General features: G+C 39.5%; 1 protein-coding gene across 1 annotated transcript; it reads left to right on the top strand.

Annotated features, from left to right (window-relative positions):
* Nucleotides 1–5,053: 5,053 nt before the first annotated feature.
* Nucleotides 5,054–20,794, top strand: LOC136397246 (nephrocan-like). Its single transcript, XM_066371793.1, has 3 exons — nucleotides 5,054–5,324; nucleotides 15,221–16,122; nucleotides 18,810–20,794. The coding sequence occupies exons 1-3, from the start codon at nucleotides 5,136–5,138 to the stop codon at nucleotides 19,255–19,257; spliced, it is 1,539 nt and encodes a 512-aa protein (XP_066227890.1). The 5' UTR covers nucleotides 5,054–5,135; the 3' UTR covers nucleotides 19,258–20,794.
* The last annotated feature ends 2,972 nt before the right edge of the window (nucleotides 20,795–23,766 follow it).

Here is a 23,766-nt window from a genome sequence, read left to right as displayed (position 1 = left end):
TTTTCTCTTTATATGAAGCTATAGACTCCATCCCCCATTCAGTCCTGCAAATACCTGCTATATCATTTATCATATATATTCAGGGAGCCCCTTAGTCTGTGAGATCCTTAGCAGCAATAGCTGTATGTTATTTCTCTTTGAAGCCCAGGTCTTAACACAGGACCCAGAATATAGTTGGAATGCTAAAAATATTTGTGTGATCAGTTGAATAATTAAGATAACACAATAGTGTACCTAGAGAATTCTTTTTAAAATGTCACTTTTTAAGACATACTTTGATACCTGCTAGAAAGCAAAGGTAAACATTTTATACTGGCTCAGGGGTTAGGAATATCTATAAGAGACGTGTTAAATATCTCTAAGATACATATTTTTTTTAATTCAAGAACTATTTTTCCCAGCCTGAAAAATTTAACAATTATCAATTTGATTAACTAATAAGTCCAGCATAATTTAGGCTTTGAGAATTATTTTACCTATTCCACAGTTAAAATACAGATGATAATACCTTTTTGTCTGGTGTACCCAAAACTAAAAACAAAACATAACAAAAATTTTTTTAAATTTTTATTACTATATTTTTATTCACTTACCCTCTCAAAGACTGACTTTTCCACTGTTACCTGATCTACATTCTTCATTTACCCGTTCCCACAGCTCCAGGTATGGGTCAGCATTATCTAAAACCACCCTTTATCAACAATGGTATCAGAGTTTACTAATATTGATTCTTCTTCTTTCATCCACTGTCGAGTCAATGCGTGTTTCTCAGATTGTCAGACTTTACAGATCAAATGTAGACTCCCCCTTATCAGCCTCAGCCATTTATATTTCTTCTAAATTAGTTCTATAAGGGGCTCAAAACAATTGCATTTTGAACATCTTTAACATTTATCTTTGCATTTATATAAAAGTGTATGAGTACTTTAAATGATCTCATTAGAAATTTCATAGTCTTCTAAATGATCAAGTCAGACAAGTATAATGAAATAGTTACACAAAAAGCCATGTCAAAACAGTTGTTGGAAATAGAATTTGTTTGGCCCCCAGTTGATTATAAATAACTCAAAACCATTTGGCTTGTATGGTGATGGTGAGCAAAAGGAGTAGGAGTGAAAAGATTTTTATAGCGCACATTTGTGACTATAAATGGAGAACAGTTCATATGTAAATCCCCTTCCCCTGTTTAAGGAATTCCCTACCATATGTGACTTGAATATTGGAAATAGAGGCCTCCTCCCATAATGAACTGAAAATATCAGATCATCACTTTCCCAGCTCTAGTGCAAAGGCTTATGGCCTAGGCTCTCCTAAACAAAATCACCCACCTGAAAATTTTAATGTAGAAACAGTGAGGCAAGGCTTTGGAGAGTTTTTCTTGGTAGTCAGTAGAGATAGGAGCAGGGATAGCAGCATCCTTTTGTAGTAGCAGCAGTGCCAGCAATGGTATCCAATTTCCCATTCAGTGGTGGAGGCCAGGACATCCATGTTCTGTGATGACTATAGATGGAAGTGTAATTTTGTCTGTGGTTCTGACTATATAGCCTTACTTTATTCTTGTCCATCTCCAAATTTGGCTCTCCAGGCCTTCCTACATCCCTGTGTGCTGCCTAATTATCTTTCAGTAAATTCCTTCTCTGCTTAAATCAGCCAGAATTTGTGTTGCTTGTAACTAATCATCCGAGTTTGATACCACTATCATTACTGAGACCCCCTTTTTTTTTGCCCATGGACTTGATATGCCTTAGTTCATTTTGTCTCTACCTTTCTGTAAAATGGAAAGTATTTCACCCATTTTAACTTTATTCTATAAAAGAAAAAGTTGAGGTATAAAGAGGATAAGTAGTAGGAAATTTTATTTTTTATTTTACTTTCAACTTATGCTCTTTTTGCAACATTCTCCAGAAGCAAACAAGTTAAAAAGAATCATACTCACAATTATTTTTTTCTTTAAATTAAAAAAAATTTATCTCAGAAAGAGATTTTCATAAGTTAAAGTCCTCTGTTTAGCTCTTGGTTGATTACTTCCATGATAGCAATCACAAGTCAATGTTTCTGTACCCCAGTCAGGGAGAATTTAGGTTAGTTTCTTCTCTGGAATTCATTTTCCTCTCTATAATGGAAACTTTCCCCTTGTTTTTAATAACACCAAAAGGCCAATATCCATTGCATATAGGCACACATTTAATTATTGCAGGGTTTCTTAACAATGGCACTATTGACATTGGACTGTATAGTTCTTTGTTGTGTGTGTGTGTGGGGGGGTGTCCTGTGCATTGTAGGCTGCTCAGTAGCATCCCTGGTCATTACCCCCTAGAAGCCAGTCACACTGCCTACCTAATCACCCCCAACCTTTTATTGTCATCAATAATGTCTCCAGACATTGCCAAATTGACCCTGGTTGAGAACTAGTGGATTAAGAAAGCAAGTCAGGAAGGATTGTGGCTTGAGAATCTGAACAAAGACATAAGTCTAATTCAGTCCGAGTTCAAATGCAAGAGTAACACGAGAGGAATGGTGGTGTGAGAGATCCCCTTAGTCTCTCTCCCCTTGAAGTTACAACAATTTGAACAGCTATAACTCAACAAACACTATAGCATGATCAAGTGGGGTTCATTCCAGGGGCACAAGGATGGTTCAACACATGCAAATCAGTTTATGTAACACCACATTAATAAAAAAAAAGATGAAAATCATATGATCTTATCAATAGATAAAGAAAAAGCATTAGATAAGATACAACATTCATTTATGATTAAAACACTCAATAAAATGAGTGTAGCAGGAAAGTAGTTTAACATAATAAAGGCCATATATGGCAAACCCTCAGCCAATGTCATACTCAATGGTAAAATACTGAAAGCTTTTCTTCTAAAATTAGGAACAAGACAAGGATGCCCACTCTTACTATTCCTATTTAACATACTTCTGGAAATCTTAGCCAGAGCAATCAGGCAAAACAAAGAGAGAAAAGGTATTCAAATTGAGACGGAAGAAATAAAAATGTTACTTTTTTTGCAGATGACATAATTTATATATAGAAAACCCTAAAGATTACATTAAAAAAAACTATTAGAAACAATAACAAATACAATAAAGTTGCATGATACAAAATCAATGTACAAAAATCTACTACTTTCCTATATATTAACAATGAAACTTCAATAAAGAAATGAAAAAAATTCCTTTTGAAATTGCAATCAAAAAATAAAATAAGTTGGTGTGTGGTCTGAAGAACAGATAGATCTTTTATTCTCCAAAACATCTCAAACTTTTTATGGTCAAAATCATTTAGTTGTAATGGTAAAATTGAGAAACAACCTAAAAATCCAACTTAGAAAATAATCAAATTTAGACAATACTCTTGATGGACTATCAAACATTTGAATTTATGTTTATAAAGACAATGAAGCAATGTGGAAAAAAATATAATAATGGAAATTGCAGACTATGAAGTCTGCCTCTATTTACAACTTGATAAATAAAATTATTCACAGTGTAAAATAGTAGTATATTACAGATAATGGCAAAATTGCACAGAAGCTATCTAAATACCATAAAAAAAAAAAGAAGGGGAAAAAATGTATACAGTGTAATTTTAAGGCTTACTCAAAGAAGAGAGACTCCTGTGGTCACTATCAGAGGACTAAAAGTGGAACTCAGAGCCATGCTGCATAACAAAATAATCAGCTGTCATTGATGGCAGATGAGAGGTTAGGATTGTGCAGGCATTTTGTTTTCAGTAACTAAATAGGAATTTAACTTTTTAGCAACACAGGAATACAAAGTGTTCAGTAAGTATTTCTCTTCATTGATTCAAAGCCTAGGCAGAAAAAACAGACTGGAAATATGTTTAATTTGGATTTTTCCCCTCCTTGTCTTTTTTGAATTTTTTTAATTGAGCATTACTTTGCTGGTTGAAAATTTGAAAAATTGATAAATCTAGTATCAGGCAAAATAAATAAATAATAAAGATGAATGAAAATCAGAATATTGACAGAAAAGAAATCTCTTATCACTCCTCTCTTATAGTGAGAAAAAAAGAAAACAGAAAAACAATCAGGAAAGAAAAGTAGAAAAGTCTTTGGGAAAAGCACACAGAAATCCTTTACTCTGGGAATAGAATGAACTGATTATCAGATCAAAGAAACTTTTGGCTTCAAAATAAAAACTAGCGAAGAGATCTTTTCAATATTATAAAAGATCTCTTTTAGAAGAGGCTGCTGTGTTCGACCAACACGGGGAATTTTAGGTCTTTCATTTGGGGCGACAGAGCTCCTCTATATTATCTTTTACTTAAAATGCATTTAAATCCGCCAGCAGGATGACCTTGAAGACAAGAAGCCACAACAAAGGAGCGCCCAGGACAAGGGAGGTTTTTTTCCCTCTCCAGTCAGGTTTCACAGCCAACGAATTCCTCTGACGAAATAAATGAGAGGCGTTTTCTTTTATTTTTAAAAGTAGATGGAGATAGTAGACTCATTTTGATGTTTCATTCTCACTTGAGTCCACAATATTTTTAACAAAAATATTTTTAAATATGATATTTAGAAATCAAGTGGATCAAGTGATGGATGGATCAAACACGTTATCTGTAGCTCTAAATATCTCTTTATTGTACCCCATTGTTTCACCTAGCAATAAAATGTTACTGAAACAACAATATTAAATCGAAAACCTGCCTATTTTCCCATACTAGTTAATGGGAGAAGCAAACACCTGCCTGTTGCAGTCCTGCAAAAATGGTTTTAATATAGGGTCACAGAAAATTCAAAGGGTTTATAGCCCCCTATAAAACAGCTCTTTGTCTTTTCCCACTAATTCCCTCGTGTCACATTTAACAAAACAAGGAAACTACAGATAATAGAGGTGTTTGCAGATTAGCCTTCCAAGCCATAAATAACATAGGGTTTTGCTCACCTACAAATATTAAAGCAGCTTATCAATGTTTAAGCCCTTTCCTCTTTGTAATGGTTGCTAACATTTTAACCCAGGCAAATGGAGAATTTTTCTTTCCTGTCTTCTTACATTGACAGAGTACACACTCATAAGATTCTATTATCAGATTTCATGGTATAAAGAGTGAGACATCACCTAAAGCCTTGCCTGCTGCCTTAGAGGCCCTGTTTCGGAAGATGCATCTGCTTTACGCATCCCTTGTTCTGTTCTCTCTTGGTGAAGGCTTCCATCCCAGCTGTCCTGGGAGATGCAGCTGTGACCCTGCGCAGTCGGTGCAGTGCTACAGGCTGACGGAGGTGCCGCCAGGCATCCCCTCCAGCACCAGGAAGCTCTACATCAGCCACAGCAAAATCCAGCACCTTCAGGTAACTACTCATTTTCCGCTCAAGTAGCTGCAATTTTATTTTGCATGGCATGGTGAGAGGTGAGTGTGGGGTCAAGTTAACTTAAAGAATTGAAACTTAAAACTTAAAAACTCAAAACTTAAAGGTTAAAACTAAAAACTCAAAAAAAAAAATCAAAATATATCAAGTTTGGGTAGTTGCATTAGTTACCAGTTTGCTTGCTCTGTTCTACTGAGATGAGTATATTCCTCCGGCTATTTCTTTTAAGGGAAGTAGCCAAAAAACAAAACAAAACAACAAACAAAAACTAGAATCTATAATTTATAACATTTTATTTTAGTTTTTATTCATAAAACTTTCTAATTATCCTGTTGAAAAGTAAAAGTAGAGTAAATGAAACATGTTTAAGAGCATATGGCCACTTTATGTCCCCAGGATTAAGAATAAGTCCTTTTATGCCATAGAAGGAAGATGATAATAAAGCATTATAAGGCTATGAAGATAAACCCAGCATATGAGAATTATTCATACAGACCTTACATCCAAGCAAGCATTAGCGTCTTTGTGAAAAACTATACCGAGGAAATACGTGTTTTTATTTTGCCATAGTTGCTACTATTCTCATTCTATGTGGTTTTAATTATGACTTTTACTTTTATGCTTACCTATGTGGAGATCACCGAAAGGAGTGCTACAGATTTGTCTGACTTTTATGACATAAATGAACTTCTGTTTTTGGCCTTCAGTGTTTGGAAGGGATCAAGAGATTAAGGATTCTCTTCCTAGTTGGCTCACTGCCTACAGAGACAACCATCTTAGGCAAGTTGTTAAAAATTCTGGGTCTCATTTACCTTTGTGAAGTGAGTAAGGAAGGGTACCATAGGTGATCCCAGGCCCTTTCTGGGTGGGGAATGCTATAGCCCTCTGATTTTGCCTTTACTGGTCACTGCTTCTCCCTCCTCCATCCGAATCCTCGGATAAGGAAATGCCCCTGTGATCCAGGTGCAGAGCCAGCTGGTGCGTGTACTTTCTCTCCAAACAGAACCCCCGCCCCTTTCATTTGGTTAAGAAATTTTAATGTAAGTGCACATCAACACAGAGGGTTTAAAATATGTGGCATGGTATTTATTTTGAGTCTTAATAAGCATGATTGCCTAGTCATCATCTCTTTACTTTCCTCTTCTAACCCAGTAGTGCCTAATGCCAGGGAGTAAGTCTGACCTGGTCAGGTCTCAGCATCCAAGCAAGACACCTGCTTAAATGGCAGGATGCTTAAAGATTTGTCCTGAGGACTTGAGGTGCCAAGGGCTAGACGCTAGAGGGTCGCTATACCTGGTAACGATCCTACACTGCTGCTTTGCCACCAATAAGATAAAACTTTACCTCTTATCAAATTGAATCGACCCATTTGTCATTGGTTTAGGTTCATTGAACAGCAGCAATATTGCTGCTTCCCTGACTTTAGTCCAGTTAACTGTCTCTTGGAAGGACAGTTCCCAGTAGAAAGTTGATGAAACAGAATTGGTCTGTGAAGGAAATAAAAAGCTATGAGCAATAATATTTCTATCTCTTCTTTAAAAGCTCTTACATTTTATTTTATTTTATTTTATTTATTTATTTTTTGTATTTTTCTGAAGCTGGAAACGGGGAGGCACTTAGACAGACTCCTGCGTGCGCCCGACCAGGATCCACCCGGCACGCCCACCAGGGGGCGATGCTCTGCCCATCCAGGGTGTTGCTCTGTCGCGACCAGAGCCACTCTAGCGCCTGGGGCAGAGGCCAAGGAGCCATCCCCAGCGCCCGGGCCATCTTTTGCTCCAATGGAGCCTTGGCTGCGGGAGGGGAAGAGAGAGACAGAGAGGAAGGAGAGGGGGAGGGGTGGAGAAGCAGATGGGTGCCTCTCCTGTGTGCCCTGGCCGGGAATTGAACCTGGGACTTCGGTATGCCAGGCTGATGCTCTACCACTGAGCCAACCGGCCAGGGCCAAAAGCTCTTACATTTTAAATGGCCATATTTCACTTGTATTTAGCAAATAAAAGGTACATTCAGTTTATTTGGTTTGAATTACATAATAGGATGCCTATATTTAAAAAAATACCTTAAAATGGATCTTCAGATTAATTGCAATAGAAATTACCTGTACATATAAGCACATAAGATATGTACACATATTTATATACATACATAAATATGTGTGGGTGCATCACAGTTTAAAATATTTCTATTACTTGTTTATATAATTCAATTGTGTCTGAAACTGTATATAAAAGATAAAAAATTCACAGTTCCTGCCCTCAAGCAAAGAGAGATTTTATTTATCTATAAAAACTCCTACTTTTTTGAAGGTGCATGCATCGGTTATAAAACTCCTTATTCTCTGGTCTGTCCTATACTGTGCCCCTGGTCCCTTACCTCCTGGCTCTTGTCTTCCTCCCCACCCTAAACCCTGCATTACTTGAGTGCCTTCAGTGTCCAATATCCTAGTCTCTTACTTCCTAGAACTCATAAAAAAGTATCTGTCTATATTTCCATTTGACCACAGCCACCTACTGTCTTAGTTATATCATAGTCATCTTTATACCTGAAACTTATCCACTCATTAAACTTGAATTTCAATATCCACTCTCTGGTCCTCATCTCCTTTCCTTTCAGCTCTCATATTCTTCACTTACCTTTCCACCTCATGAAAACTTATTTACTTATTTACTTACATTAGGTGAGAAGAGGGGAGCTAGTGAGGCAGACTCCCACATGTGCCTCAACTAGGATCCACCTGGCAACCCTGTCTTGAGCCAGTGCTCAAATACCGAGCTATTTTTAGCTCCTGAGGCTGACCCTAAGACCAACAGAGCTATCCTTAGTCCCCAGGGCCACGTTTGAACCAATAGTGCCACTGCTGTGGAAGAGAAGACACAGATGGTCACTTCTCCTGTGTGCCCTGACCAGGAATCGAACCCAGGACATTAATACACCAGGCCAATGCTCTAACCACTGAACTACTGGCCAGGGCCTCATGGAGACTTCTAACCCTAGATCTACCTATATTCTCATTAGATAATCAGTTTATCTCTTATCTATCTTCTTTTTCTACCCTTTCCCTTTTTGCATCCTACAGTGAATTAACTCAACGCCTATCCAGCAAAGCCACACTCTTAAATTAGGGTGATCATTTTCCTTGATTTCTCCTGTACCTGAACATTTGGGTGCTGCTGGTGAGGAACACATACACACACACACACACACACACACACACACACACACACACACCACGGAACCATCACACATTTGTAGTATCACCATAAATCCAAGTTTTCTAACTTGGGTCTTCCTTGTCATCCATATGGCCTTTCACTTCTCTGTCAGGCTCGCCCTATATTCCCTCAACATATTCCAAAACATCAGTATGGTTTTGGATTCTCTTCTCAATTCCTACCCTCCTATTCTCACCAAATGGCTGGCCTCCAATTTTATGCACAAATCATGAAACAAAGGCCATTTATCTTGATCTACTTCAATTCCTGCTGACTGCATATTAATACTGCAAGCTCTCTCCTCCAGAGAGATGTCCCTCTTGCTATTCAAAGCAACCTCTCTCTCATGCTCTTGACTCCATCTTTCTAGCCTCTCTGCTCCATTATTCTCTCCACTCCCATATCTTTAGTCGCTCTTTCTTTACTAGCTCCCTGTCCTAACCTATAAATATGCTTTCATTACATAAAAATAAAAATCTTTTAATTCTGTGTCTACTCTTGCTACTATCTTTACTTGCAAAACTGTGAAAGGGTAGTCTGTTCTTATTGCCTCCACTTCATCTTCTGTTTATTAATTCACCACTGTCTGGTTTCTACCTATTCCACACAGCTAAACCAGTTTTCTCTCAGACATTGGTTCACTCCTATTTTTTGAAATTCTCACATTCTTGCCTTCCACGACTCCCCACTTTTATGTCCTCATTAGGCCTACCAGATATTTCTTTTCTTTTTTATTTTTTACATGAGAGGCAGGGAGGCAGAGACAGACTCTCATATCCGCCCTGATCAGGATCCACCCAGCAAGCCCCTACTGGGCAATGCTCTGCCTATCTGGGGCAGTTGCTTGGCAACTGAGATATTCTAGCACCTGAGGTGAGGCCATGGAGCCATCCTCAGCACCTGGGGCCAACTTTGCTTGAAAGATTCCAACCATGGCTGTGGGAGAGGAAGAGAGAGAGAAAGAGATGGAGAGAGGGGGGTGTAGAAGCAGCTGGTCGCTTCTCTTGTGTGCCCTGACCAGTAATTGAACCTGGTACTACCACATGCTGGGCCGAGACTCTACCACTGAAGATTAAAAATGGCCATTAAGCACATGAAACATCATAGCTCAATATCATTTGTCATAGCCATGTTAAAGTCAAACCATAATAAGATACCACCTGACACTCATTAGGATGGCTACAATCTAGAAAGCCAACCAGCCAGGGTTAATATTTCTTTTCTGCCATTTTCATAGGTTTCTTTTCCTCCACTGTCCTTTAGTTTTGGGCTTTTGCAGGGAGTCTCAATCCTCAGCCATCCCTTTTCTTACTGTGCACACTCATCTCAGGCGACTTCACTTCATGTAAGTGATCAGAGCTCGCCTACTGAGTTTCTATGTAACGTTCCCCATGTTTCAGACTAATCTAGCAGTCTACTAGACCTATACTTAAAATAATGTATCAAGGTTTATCCATGTTGTAGAATTTCCTTCATATGTCAGAATTTCCTTCCTTTTAAAGTCTGAATAATATTTCATTGTACATACTACATATTGTATGTGCCACATTTTGTCCATTCATCAGTTGATAGACAGTTATTTCCTCTTTTCGGTTATTATGTATAATGTTATTGTGAACATTCATGTGCGTGTTTTTGTGTGGGCATATGCTTTCATTTTCTTTTTTTTTTTTAATTTATTTTATTTTATTTATTCATTTTTAGAGAGAGGGAGAGAGAGAGAGAGAGAAAGAAGGGGGGAGGAGCTAGAAGCATCTACTCCCATATGTGCCTTGACCAGGCAAACCCAGGGTTTTGAACCGGCGACCTCAGCATTTCTAGGTCGACGCTTTATCCACTGCGCCACCACAGGTCAGGCCACTTTCATTTTCTTAGGAGTGAAATTTCTGGGTCATATGGCAACTGTACGTGTAACATTTTGAGAAACTGCTTCATTTTTCATTCCCACAACAGTATAAAACAGTTTCAGTTTCTCCACATCTTTGCTAATATTTCTCACCTTTTTTTGTTTGTTTGTTTTTTAGATTGTAGCCATCCTAACGAGTGTCAGGTGGTATCTTATTATGGTTTGACTTTCACATGGCTATGACAAATGATATTGAGCTATGATGTTTCATGTGCTTAATGGCCATTTTTAATCTTCTTTGGAGAAAAGACAACATGAATCCTTTGCTTATTTTTAGTTGGGTTGTCTTTTTATTATTGAGTTGTAAGAGTTAATTATATATGCTAAATACTAATCTTATATCAGATATATTTATTATTTGCAAAATTTTTCTCCCATTCTGTTGGTTGTCTTTTCATTTTTTTTTTTTTATTATTATTATTTTTTTTTACAGAGACAGAGAGTGAGTCAGAGAGAGGGATAGACAGGGACAGACAGACAGGAACGGAGAGAGATGAGAAGCATCAATCATTAGTTTTTCATTGCGCGTTGCAACACCTCAGTTATTCATTGATTGCTTTCTCATATGTGCCTTGACTGCGGACCTTCAGCAGACCGAGTAACCCCTTGCTGGAGCCAGTGACCTTGGGTTCAAGCTGGTGAGCTTTTGCTCAAACCAAATGAGCCCGCGCTCAAGCAGGCGACCTCGGGGTCTCAAACCTGGGCCCTCCGCATCCCAGTCCAATGCTCTATCCACTGCACCACCGCCTGGTCAGGCATCTTTTCATTTTCTTGATGATATTCTTTGAAGCACAAAGGTATTCAATTTAAGTCTATTTATTTTTTCTTGTTCATTTTTGCTTTTGGTGTCATATCTAAAATAGCTTTTACCAAATCCAAGGTCATGAAAATTTATGCCCATATTTTCTTCTAAGAGTTTCATATTTTTAGCTTTTACATTTAGAAAAAAAATAGGAACGTCTTTATGATGATGGTCACTTAACATGATTGTACTTTACATCTTTTACAGAAGTTACTTAACATTCTTCTTTGGTAAAAAAAATATATAAACAGAGTTTATCACTGAGTGGGAGAATTATGAAAACATTTTATACTCTCACCATACTTTGCAGAAATTTAAAATCGTTTACAGAGAACAAATGTTGATTTGATGATCAGAAAAATTTCCGCCCTGGCCGGTTGGCTCAGTGGTAGAGCGTCGGCCTGGCATGCGGAAGTCCTGGGTTCGATTCCCGGCCAGGGCACACAGGAGAGGCGCCCATCTGCTTCTCCACCCCTCCCCCTCTCCTTCCTCTCTGTCTCTCTCTTCCCCTCCCGCAGCCGAGGCTCCATTGGAGCAAAAGATGGCCTGGGCGCTGGGGATGGCTCCTTGGCCTCTGCCCCAGGCGCTAGAGTGGCTCTGGTCATGACAGAGCGACGCCCCTGGATGGGCAGAGCATCGCCCCCTGGTGGGCGGGCCGGGTGGATCCCGGTTGGGTGCATGCGGTAGTCTGTCTGAGTGCCTCCCTGTTTCCAGCTTCAGAAAAATACAAAAAAAAAAAAAAAAAAAAATTCCAACACTGTTTTGAAAACTTTCTGGCTTGGTTCACACATACCTGTGGCAGTCCCTGTGAGGGTATGTCAGATTTTTCTGTGCATTAGACCTATGAGAAGCCCAGGAAAGATGTGTGGCCCTCTAATGCTTGGAGCAGGACCTGCCCAGAATTGAAACCAAAAACAGAGCCTTTCCTGGGGAAGCCAGTAGTAGTTGCCCTTCTGATCTACTTCACCTTACTTGCCTTGCTTATTTTTTTAAACTTTTCATATTGTATTGTAATATGTGCGCACACACACACACACACACACACACACACACATATTGGGCTGACTAAACTGTAAAACTTTGATGGCAGGAATTATACTTAGCTAAGATTCTGGCACCTGATTGTTAACACCAAGCCATACTTGCTTTGCTTTCTAAGCAACCATTGACAAGCCTACCAGCAACCCCAAGGTTATCTCTAGGGCAAAAGCATCCCATTCCACATCTCTTGAGCACAATCCTGCTTAGGCCAGGGAAATGGAAAAACAGGTCTGGCAGAGTTATTTTCTTTGTCAGCTCTGCAAACTCCCCTGAAAAGTTGTAAATTAGAGGGTGTCTTCCTCACTGTTTGTTCCACTAGAACTCTATAGAACTCTATATTCTTGAGCTAAATGTAGATGATAGCAATAAGGTTAAAGCCCAAGTTTTCTAATGCTAGCTAGACATACTTGGACAGATGTTTTCACCCTCTTGAGCCTTAGTTTCCCTCTGTGAATCGAGAGAATAATCAAGATTACACATGGGGTTTTGTAATGGTAAACATAGTAAATACTTAAATAATGGTAGCTATTTAATTAATAATCAAAAGTAATCTACATTGACTTTGACAAAAAGAAAAATAAACAGTTCTCCATGCTTAATTTAAAAAAACCAAAACTACCCATTGGATTTAGTTCAGAATATGGGCTGTATTAACTAGTTAGACCAGTCCCTATACTTACAAAGAGAGATGAAGACAGACAGACTGAAGTTCTGACACCACTCTTTGCTCCCCAAATGTACTGCCCATTCAGATCCATGCCATCACTGAGACTTGCTGCATTGTCGGCAGTCTTTTAGGGTGTGTGGTCACTCAAATAGAAGTGGAAGTATTAGAAACACAGTTCTTCTTTTGGGAAACCAAACAGTCCAAGAACTGAAGATCTGTGTTTAGAGTAATTTCTAACTTTATATGAAAGAAAAGCTTAGAAAAGGGCACTTCAGAATGGAGAGTAGATGAAAGAACACTGAGTTTTGGTCAGATCATTTACTTTTTTTTTTTTTTTTGCCTGAAAGTGTTCATCCCTTAAATGACAGATTTGAACTAAATCTCTAAGACCTCTGCTTCTCTAAAACTCTGTGGTTTGTGTCCATATCTTGAGTCTTTTCTGAAAACATTAGTTATAGACCAAATGTAATAGAAAATGGTGAGCTGAGGAAGAAAGATCTCTATAGTCCAACAGAGCTTGTTGAAATTCTCAGTTCTTTCACTGACTTTCTAGTTTCCTCATCTAAAACCAGTATTGACAATGGTAAACTTGTAAGGTTATTAGGAGTATTAATGATAACCTTTAAAAAAGCACTTCACACTTATAGATAGATATTCAACAAATGTAAAAAATTTTGCTATTACTATTGGGATTAGGACTAATCAATACAACTGATTAATCAGTAGGAAAAAATCAAATGTTATCAGCCATATATAACCAAAGGCAGCTGTCAAAACTAGCAAGATTAAAAACATGTTTATGGAAATTTTAACATGAGATTCCTATAACAGAATATCATATTAAGAGATTCTTGAATATATACTTTATCATAATTCATATCACATGTCCTCCCAGAATTTAAGTACCTATAATAAATATGGGATGCAAAATTAATCCATTTTGAAAATGTTAATTGTGCATTGGTGTTCTCAAAGGACTTAATTACATAATGAAATCAAACATTTATAAACTGTGGGTACTAAGACATATAAAATTTGCATTAAAAGTTCCACCTTAATTAAATTCTAAAGTATGCTGAATATTTTGTGAAATTTATCAAGCTGAAGAAAACAATTCCTCTTTTTTACCTAAACATGATCTTACTCTGAGGACCAAATACAGAGGATTTCATCAACCCACAAAAGAGGTGGATGTCAAGCTAGGAAGTTGGTGAACAAGTAGAGAGATGGGAGGGCTTGAACATGTGAATCATGGACAAGGTATGCCAGATTTGCCATTCCCTAATAGCTAGGAAAGGAGTAGCATTAGATTTGGGATATATGCATGAATGGACTTCTTGCTCTATAGTGATGGAGACACATGTTATTCTGTTTGTTCACAGATATAGTTCATCAGTGAAGTGCAAATTGGGGGACAGACAGCAGGAGGCTAGTTTCCAAAATATAATATAGTTGCAAACATTTCTCTAGTAGGCCCATCCTCATGATAGGAGTATTTGGGACATTTAAATTTTTTACTTTTAATACTTTTTTTATTTATTCATTTTAGAGAGGAGAGGGAGAGACAGAGAGAGGAGAGACAGAGAAAGAGAAGGGGGGGAGGAGCTGGAAGCATCAACTCCCATATGTGCCTTGACCAGGCAAGCCCAGGGTTTCGAACCGGCGACCTTAGCATTTCCAGATCGACGCTTTATCCACTGCGCCACCACAGGTCAGGCTACTTTTAATACTTTTTAAAGAATTAAAGGTAATTTATAATTTAAAAAATCCAAACAATGCATAATGTAGACAGATAGTAAAAATGCCTTGTAATCGTATAACTACAGTTAGTAACTATTAATAGTTTGGTGAAAGATACCCGAATTGTTTTTATTTTTGGCTCTTATAAGATGATACAACAAAGAACAGCACATCCTATAAAGCATTGTACAATTTTTAAGAACTTTCTGCCTAGAAGTAAACTTGTTGGGTCAGAGAACATACAGCAAATTTGGCCAATATTACCGGTCTAACAGCAGTGTGTGAAAGTGCATAAAATATTTATCATCTCTTCCAGTGTTAGCAATCATAAATAAAAAATATAAATAGTCAAGACCTGAGTGTCTTTCCTTTCCAAGAGATCATTTAAAATAGATCCTAAAGGGAAATTAGAAGTATCACTTGTATTGAATGATAGTTCATATGCTGTTTTCGTCCCATGATAATCTCAGTTTACTATTTTTGTTCCCCCTCCCTGCCCCTGCCTTGTAGATATCTAACTTCACCCAAATGTTGGCTTTAGAAGATTTTGTTCTTCTGGCCAGTGGAACAGAATCAATAGAAAATGATACTTTCAAAACTCTAAATACCTTGAAGACCCTGGAACTCTGGAAAAATAAGCTGAGACAAGTCCCCAGTGCTCTACCAGCCTGTCTTGAAGTGTTAAAACTAAATGATAATTCAATATCTGCCCTACACGGATCCGATTTTGAAGGACTGAAGAAATTAAAAACCCTTGAACTTAAAAACAACCTGATTTCTTCCCTCTCTCCCAGCATGCTCTCTTCTCTTGCCAGTTTGCAAAGTTTGATGTTGGATGGCAATAATATCGAGTCTGTAGCTGGGCCACTGGCACTTCCCCATCTGAAACATATGAGTATGGAGAATAATAAACTACATCTTATACCAGCTAGCTTCTTTATTTCTCTTCAGTCTTTGCAGTTTCTCAGTTTCAGTGGTAACTTTCTGACTAAAATTCCCATTAATCTGCCCAAATCCTTGCTCTCTTTAAAGATGGAGAGAAACCAGCTCAAAGTGGTGAGGTTCCGAGATATGAAACACTTGGAAAACCTATCCCATCTTTACCTGTCAGAAAACTCAATCTCTTCCATCGATGAGGCGCAGCTCCTTTCCAATTTAACCACTCTTGAGTTGTCCCAAAACCAGCTTCAAATGTTGCCCCTCAAATTACCAGCAAGGCTACAGAAGCTTGATATTAGCAATAATCTGATTCAGAAAGTTACAGTGCAAGACTTCCAGGACCTCCGAGACTTGAAACATTTGTTTCTAGACAACAACATCGTCAGCTTGTTTGAAGCTGGAGCCCTGCAGAGCTGTTCCCAGCTCTCCAACCTGGCGCTGGAGCAGAACCTGCTGCTGTCCATACCCCTAAGGTAAGTGGGTGTTACCATTTATGGTTACTACTATAAAAGTTCTCCTAAGATGGGTGAAGTCAGCACAATATACAAGCAAGAACACTTGTTAAAGCAGACATAAATGATCTGATCAAGGTCAGGGATGGAAATTTTCAACAAGGGTTAGGAATCTCCAGCCTTCAGACTGAATACTGCACTAACTTCATTTATCTTGCCTGTGTGTCTGTGAGTATGTGAGTTCATTTGTGTTGCTCTTACCTTTTGGTTTTGGTTGCGTCTTCAATCTCCCCCCCCACACACACACACACACATCCTCAGAATCTGACAATTTCTCTTTGCAAATATCCCTCCTTCTATAGCCAACCCACGTACCTATTCCTCCAAACCAGTCATAATGTATAACTAATGTACACTTTATATTAATTGACACTATTTATTTTTTAATCCTGTGTTCTATATTTTAAAGTAGATACATTAAAAAAAGATGTTATGGACTGACTAGGTGATAGCGCAGTGGATAGAGGTTCAAAACCCGAGGTCTCCGACTTGAGCGTGGGCTCACCAGCTTGAGTGCAGGCAAGGGCACTGGCTTACGCTTGGTATCATAGACATGACACCATGGTTGCCGGCTTGAGCCCAATGTCACTGGCATGAGCAAGCGGTCACTCGCTCTGCTATAGCCCCCAGTCAAGGCACATATGAGAAAGCAATCAATGAACAACTAAGCTGCAGCCTAGAAGAATTGATGCTTCCCATCTCTTTCCCTTCCTGTCTGTCTGTCTCTATCTGTCCCTCTCTCTGTCTCACTCTGTTTCTGTCCCTCTTGCTAAAAAACAGTTTAATAAAAAGATATATGGCCCTGGCCCGTTGGCTCAGCGGTAGAGCGTCGGCCTGGCATGCGGGGGACCCAGGTTCGATTCCCGGCCAGGGCACATAGGAGAAGCGCCCATTTGCTTCTCCACCCCCACCCCTCCTTCCTCTCTGTCTCTCTCTTCCCCTCCCACAGCCAAGGCTCCATTGGAGCAAAGATGGCCCGGGCGCTGGGGATGGCTCCTTGGCCTCTGCCTCAGGCGCTAGAGTGGCTCTGGTCGCGGCAGAGCGACGCCCCGGAGGGGCAGAGCATCGCCCCCTGGTGGGCAGAGCGTGGCCCCGGGTGGGCGTGCCAGGTGTATCCCGGTCGGGCGCATGCGGGAGTCTGTCTGACTGTCTCTCCCCGTTTCCAGCTTCAGAAAAATACACACACACACACAAAAAAAGATATATGATGCTTATTATATGTACCTACCAGGAAAAAAAAAAGCGGCTTCTTGCCCTGCTTATTATCATTGTCACATTTACTGCCACCTTCTGGTTTCTGTGGAATCCTGTGGCTCTCCATTTACTTATTTTCATTGTTAGTGACAATCATGTTTCTTACCAATGGCAAAGGTAAAAATTATCTTTGGTATATACAAATATTAACTTTTTCTACTTGAAAAAAGAGATTTCTTTTTTAAGTCATACAGTCTGGTAACTGTACACAAAACAAAGCATCAAAGAGTGATTGTTTTCCAACTGAAATCCACCCCTATTTAAAAATTTATACTGATGTCCAGACCTCACTTGAAACCAATCAAATCAGACCCCCAGAGCAGGGACCCAGACATTAGCATTTTCAGGCAGTCACTGGTTGAACTGCACGTGCCCCAGGGTTGAGAACTGGTGGGCAAGCACACGGAGCGTGTAACACGAGACAGGGACGGGCTTTTCCTGTGAGGCTGAAGTGAAGCAACAGAACTATCTGCTCTGCCGAGAACTCGGCCAAGTATGAGAGCAAAGTTCTTGCAGAGAGTGATTGTTAAATTTCCCGTCACCACCCCCCCCCCAAACTCCCTGCCTCTTCTTAGAATTGAAAAGCAGGAATGACTCAGAAATTTTCCCCCATAAAGAATTAAAAATACAATAATGTCTTTTTTCCTATATTTAAATTTTAAAACTTTTATTTAAAAGTTTTAAACAACGCACTCTTCCTTTCTTTTTATTTGCATGCTTCTTATCCATACACAAAATTACAGTTTAAAATTTAGTTTTCTATACACTGTAAACGTATACAACCTACTTCTATCACAGACTATTTCCACATATCCTTTCTTTTGCCCACCATCTTCCATTCTATGTTTTATCAAGAATAATGGTACATAGTTTTAGGTACACATATATTAAAATATCTACTACATTTGCCTCAATATGCTAACTGAGATAGAAAAATAGTACCTAACATTTATTAACTGCTGACTAAGATCAGCAGTAAATTTATATACATATTTGCTTCCTAACAGCATTCTTGTGAAGGAAGGAACATTGTTTTACTCCTATAAATTATTGATTCACGGCCTTCTTCAACTAAAATATTGGGAACTTATTATTTTTCTTATCAATTTATTTATGTGATCCCATTTGACAAGAAAAATATTAAAGAGTTTTATGACTAGGAACCAGAAAAAAACTAGAGGGTTAGAAAACAAGACTTATGAGGAAGGGTTAAAAACCTATAGATAAGGCAGAAGTGTGCACATTCAATGACTTTTTTAAAATAAAGTTTGGTTTCCTAGCTTCAGAAGAGCCAGAACTATAGAAAAGGCGAGTGTGGCTCAATCAGGGCTTCTTCGCAGTTGTGGAACAGGGGTCATGACCCTCTCTCACATCCTGTGTCCATGCTTTCACAGGCTCCCGGGGACCCTAGCCAGGCTGGACCTAAAAGGCAATGCCATCCAGGATATTGCTGAGAGGGAGCTCAAGGATCTAAAGCAGCTTCAGGTTCTAAACCTTAGGAACAATAAGATCTCTGCCTTAGACCTCAAAGCCTTGGAAGGGCTGCCCCGCCTCCGGCACCTGTATCTGGATGGAAACCCGTGGAACTGCACCTGCAGTCTCCTAAGGGCGAGGGAGGTCCTGAAGGCCAAGGGAACAGATGTGAGGGGAGGACAGTGTGCAGCGCCCGCTGAAAGACAAGGGGAGAGCTGGATGTCCTCCAAGAAGATCATGCGGCAATGTGAGCAAGACTTGCATCTGAGCGAGAAAAGCAAAGAGACCAAAAAGAAATCCAAACCTGAAGAGCATTCCAGCATCAGATTCAACGTAGATGATGATTATTACGATTATGAAATCGATTAAGTGTGAACTTAGTTTACTGTTTAGAAAAAGGTTATTTGTTTTTAAGTAGACTTTGTTTTTAGAACAATTTTAGGTTCCAAGCAAAACTGAGAGGGTACAGGGATCCCCCACACATACACAGCCCCCCATAACCAGAGTGGTACATTTGTGACAGTCAATGATACTGCACTGACACATCCTCATCACCTAATGTCCACAGTTGACATGGGGATTCGTGCTTGCATTTGTAAATTCTGTGGGTTTTGACAAATGCATAATGGCAAGTATCCATCATTATAGATCATACAGAGTAGTTTCGCTGCCCTAAAAATTCTCTGTGCTCCAGAAACAGGATTTTTTGGTTTGTTTGTTTTTGTATTTGTATTTTTCTGAAGTGAGAAGTGGGGAGGCAGGCAGACAGACTCTCATATGGGCCTGAGTGGGATCCACCCGGCATGCTCACCAGGGGGCGATGCTCTGCCCATCTGGGGCATTGCTCTGTTGCAACCAGAGCCATTCTAGTGCCTGAGGTGGAGGCCATGGAGCCATCCTCAGTGCCCCGGCCAACTTTGCTCCAATGGAGCTGTGGCTGCAGAAGCGGAAGAGAGAGACAGAGAGAAAGGACAGGGGCAAGGGTGGAGAAGCAGATAGGCGCTTCTCCTGTGTGCCCTGACAGGGAATTGAACCCGGGACTTCCACACGCCAGGCCAATGCTCTACCACTGAGCCAGCTGGCCAGGGCCCAGAAACAGCTTTTTAATGTTCAATCTTATAGGCAGAAATATACATTTAGATATATAAACGACTTCCTTTTGTAACATTTTCTTTCTTTTTTTAAGAATTAAATGAGGGTTAAAATAACGAGGTAGGAGGAGGAAAGTAGAAAGAAACAGTGGTAAGAAGGTGTAAGATTCCTTCTATGTTAAATGTAATTTCTTTATGTTTTATACTGAAACCTACACAAATACCAGTGCCAAATAAAATCGCCATCTAGCTAACTTTCTGCAAACAGAGTAGCTCGTTTTATAAAAATAAAGTGGTGACTTTGTGTATGAAGCTGGTATAGGTATGTAGGTATATAGACCTTACACTACAGGCTTTTGGTTGCAAGCAATACAAACTCTGACCAACTTAAGCAAGAAAGAGTTTGTTTAGAAGACAGGGAGCAGGTCACAGAGTCAAAGGAACATCTAAAGAACATCTAAAGGATGGGTCAGGGAGGAGAACTGCTCCGGGGCCCCTGGCAGAAGGACTTCACGGTGAGGCCAGGCCCTCAGCTTCCTCGGGGTTCTCTGCAGAATGAAGTGCTCCTGCTACTGTGTTAGCTTTCTTCTTCTTAAGATTCATATCTTCAGGGAAAGAGGCTAAATGACCTCTCTTGAGTCACATGTTTGCCCTTGGTTAAGGAAAACTAAGTCCTGACAGTCTTACCAAGACCAAAGGGTAATCAGAAAGGAAAAATATAAATTGGCACCTTGAATACTACAGATGTCCCTACAAAACCATCCTGAAAAGAACTGTGCTTTGAGCTTTATTAGGTTTTTCCTAAGTTGACCACAATCCCCACAGTGCCTTCCTTTTGATTAACTGTATGCTTTTGAGAACTTTCTGTCTGGAAATAGAGGTATAACTGTAGAATTTTGTTTTTCTATCAATCTACTTGTGAATACAATCTACTTGCAAATAAATCTGAAACCCCGTACAAATTGGTTTCTGTTTTAATTGGTAAGATTTATCTGTTGCAACGTTTTATAATGTTTTCCATCAAAACATCCCCCAGAAGCAGAGAAAGTGAACAGTAGAGGTTGAGTGGTTGAACAAAGATGCCCACCAGAAGCCACAATTTATTTCCTGAGTGTCATGCTTTATCTTAAACTTTTATGAAAATTTTGCATTATCTGCTTTATATCCATATTTTCTTCTCCCCAAATCATTATAATATTGACACTCCTTGGAGAAGACTCTTATTTAAATTGTGGTTTCTAGTACTCCCTGGCATATGGACAGGTATCCCAAGTCCATAAAGCACAGAAATACAGAAGTGAGGGAACTCTGACATGATTTTCCTTGTTATTGTGTCAGGCTTCAAGTCTTTTAATGTGTTCGACCTACAGTTTTCTCTTGGAAACACTAATGGTGTTTGATGTGTAATAATTTATACCCACTGACATTGCCTAAATATTAATAATCAGAATCCCCAAGCTGTGAGGACTTTGAGAAAGAATCTAGTCTTTGACAGCTGAGGGAGCTCAAGCTCATGGGAGTGAAGTGACTACAGATTCACACACGTGGGAAGTGATAGAACTAGAACTTGGAAATCTGCCTCTCTCTCCAAATGGAGATGATACATATCTATATACTTGAGGTTCCAATCACAATAGCAGCATAGGTAAGTGGCGCCCCCTGGGGTTACGCAGTGGACAGACAGCATGTGTTCATACTGAAGACCCTCTTTTCTCTCACTGAGATCCCCCAACAAATCAAATCATACCTGCTTAGACCAACCAGGTGTCTGAACTGAGCCACTGCCTTCCTGGTCATAACCCTGCTATTGACTGCTCCTTTGGTCACCCTTGCAAGGGCCTGATTGTTCTTAGATGAATGACTGGTCTCCCCTTTATACCTTGAGGAAGAGGGTGAAAATCTCATCTCCATTTGGCAGCCCAGAGGAATAGCTGAAACCAACGATGTGGAAAGAGGGCATCGGCCTCCTATCTGGTCCTCACTCACAGTCACACACGAACATCCCGCTTTTATCAGTGCTGATATTTTCATTCAGGAGTATTCTTAGTTTCTCCTCAAAATTGCTCAGAATTTCTAATCTTTAAAGAATTTTTCCTCACAGACTTTATAAATTTCTGTTCATAAATATATGCCACAGCAGGAAGCTGTAGACTTGTCTTTTTTTTGGTGGGTAGACTTTGTGCTAATGCTTTGCGAAGGGGCTCACAGGTCTTCTCACCATCTCTGCGTGGTCCCATCTGTGGGTCCCCTCCTCTTCTCCAAAAGGAGGAGGTTCAACGGATGTCCTGGTTTCAGCTGGGCAAGGTGTGGTCAGTGCTGACATTCAGAAAACTCTTCTTCCTCTGAAGGAGTGCTTTTTCTCTCCAGTTCTTCACCATGTCCCTCTGGTGTGGAGGCTGTAGCCCCAACTTCTGGTTTCCTCATTATAAAAGAGCCAAGGAGGAGGGCAAGGGAGAGAACGTGGGGAGGGAGTCTGTTGATGTTTAACTCTTTTGTGTCTTCTGTAGATAGGTTTTATCGATTTTACTTGTCCCGAGAAACTGAAGAATGATAATTTTTTATAAACTCTACCTTGCCCGAGGTCATGGCTCACTTATGTCACTCATCATTCAGTTAACGAGATATTTTGCTCTTAGCTAATTTTGCTTAAATAAATATGGACACACATTAAATACCTACTGTCTTTACAAGTCAGCCAGAAACTCAGTGTTTTTCCATCATATAATTGTGTAGTGAATGTTAGAAATTGGATTCTTACCAGTTTATTAGTCTGAAGCCTGGAGGAATGAAAATAATGCCCAAAAGCACAGTTTTAAGACAATTTATGTAGAAGTGGTGTCATACCAGTGAAAACAGTGGATTATCTTAACATTTTGATTCAGGAACACACTGGCACTATCTCTGAGCCCTAGGACTGCCTTCAGTCTAGAACGGTATCTCTTTCTGACAGAGAAGAGCTGGTATGATGAGTTTACCTGTTTTTTTTTCTCTCTAAGGCAAGACATTATTCTAATATTCTCTATAGGTTTTCACAAAACACTGTTTCCAGGAATCTAATATAAAGTATTTGATTTAATAGCTATTACTCAACTTTCAAAACACTCACTGACAATTGCCTTTAGAGTATTCTTTTTCCAATCTATCTTGGTTTCAGTAAAGTACTTCATGTATAGTCGTTCCTTCTCACCTGTTCTCTCTGCACAACACAATCCCCACAACTCCTCTGCCCTGTGTTGGGTGATTGTTATTCAGGCTCATAGTGCTCACTTCCACTTTAGGATTCATCATCCTTTTTTTTAAAATCACAAATGCACTAAAAATAATGCTGTCTGAATAGACAAAAATGTCCATGTATTAAATGAAATGTAGCTCATGATAATTATTCACTTGGAAATGTAGTAAAATTCCAAAATGGGATTCGTGTGTTAAGATGTATGTATATTTTTTAGTTTTAATTGTTCCCAGCAGTTCACTCCTTCAAAATGTTGTATATATAGCCTGACCAGGTGGTGGCACAGTGGATAGAGCGTTGGACTGGGATGCGGAAGACCCAGGTTCGAGACCCCGAGGTCCCCAGCTTGAGCGCGGGCTCATCTGGTTTGAGCAAAAGCCCACCAACTTGAACCCAAGGTCACTGGCCCCAGCAAGGGGTTACTTGGTCTGCTGAAGGCCGGCAGTCAAGGCACATATGAGAAAGCAATCAATGAACAACTAAGGTGTTGCAATGCTCAACGAAAAACTAATGATTGATGCTTCTCATCTCTCTTCGCTCCTGTCTGTCTGTCCC

This window comes from Saccopteryx leptura, chromosome 3 (genome assembly GCF_036850995.1).
Source record: "Saccopteryx leptura isolate mSacLep1 chromosome 3, mSacLep1_pri_phased_curated, whole genome shotgun sequence".
Lineage (NCBI taxonomy): Eukaryota > Metazoa > Chordata > Mammalia > Chiroptera > Emballonuridae > Saccopteryx > Saccopteryx leptura.
Note: the sequence above shows the minus strand (reverse complement) of the source record. Positions and strands in the feature narration are given on the sequence as shown.

Excerpts from the sequence above, each read along its gene's own strand:
- LOC136397246 (XM_066371793.1), top strand. The coding sequence starts at position 5,136 with ATGCATCTGCTTTACGCATCCCTTGTTCTGTTCTCTCTTGGTGAAGGC. Across the intron at positions 5,325-15,220 it reads GCAAAATCCAGCACCTTCAG|ATATCTAACTTCACCCAAAT; the intron begins GTAACTACTCAT and ends CCTGCCTTGTAG. Across the intron at positions 16,123-18,809 it reads CTGCTGTCCATACCCCTAAG|GCTCCCGGGGACCCTAGCCA; the intron begins GTAAGTGGGTGT and ends ATGCTTTCACAG.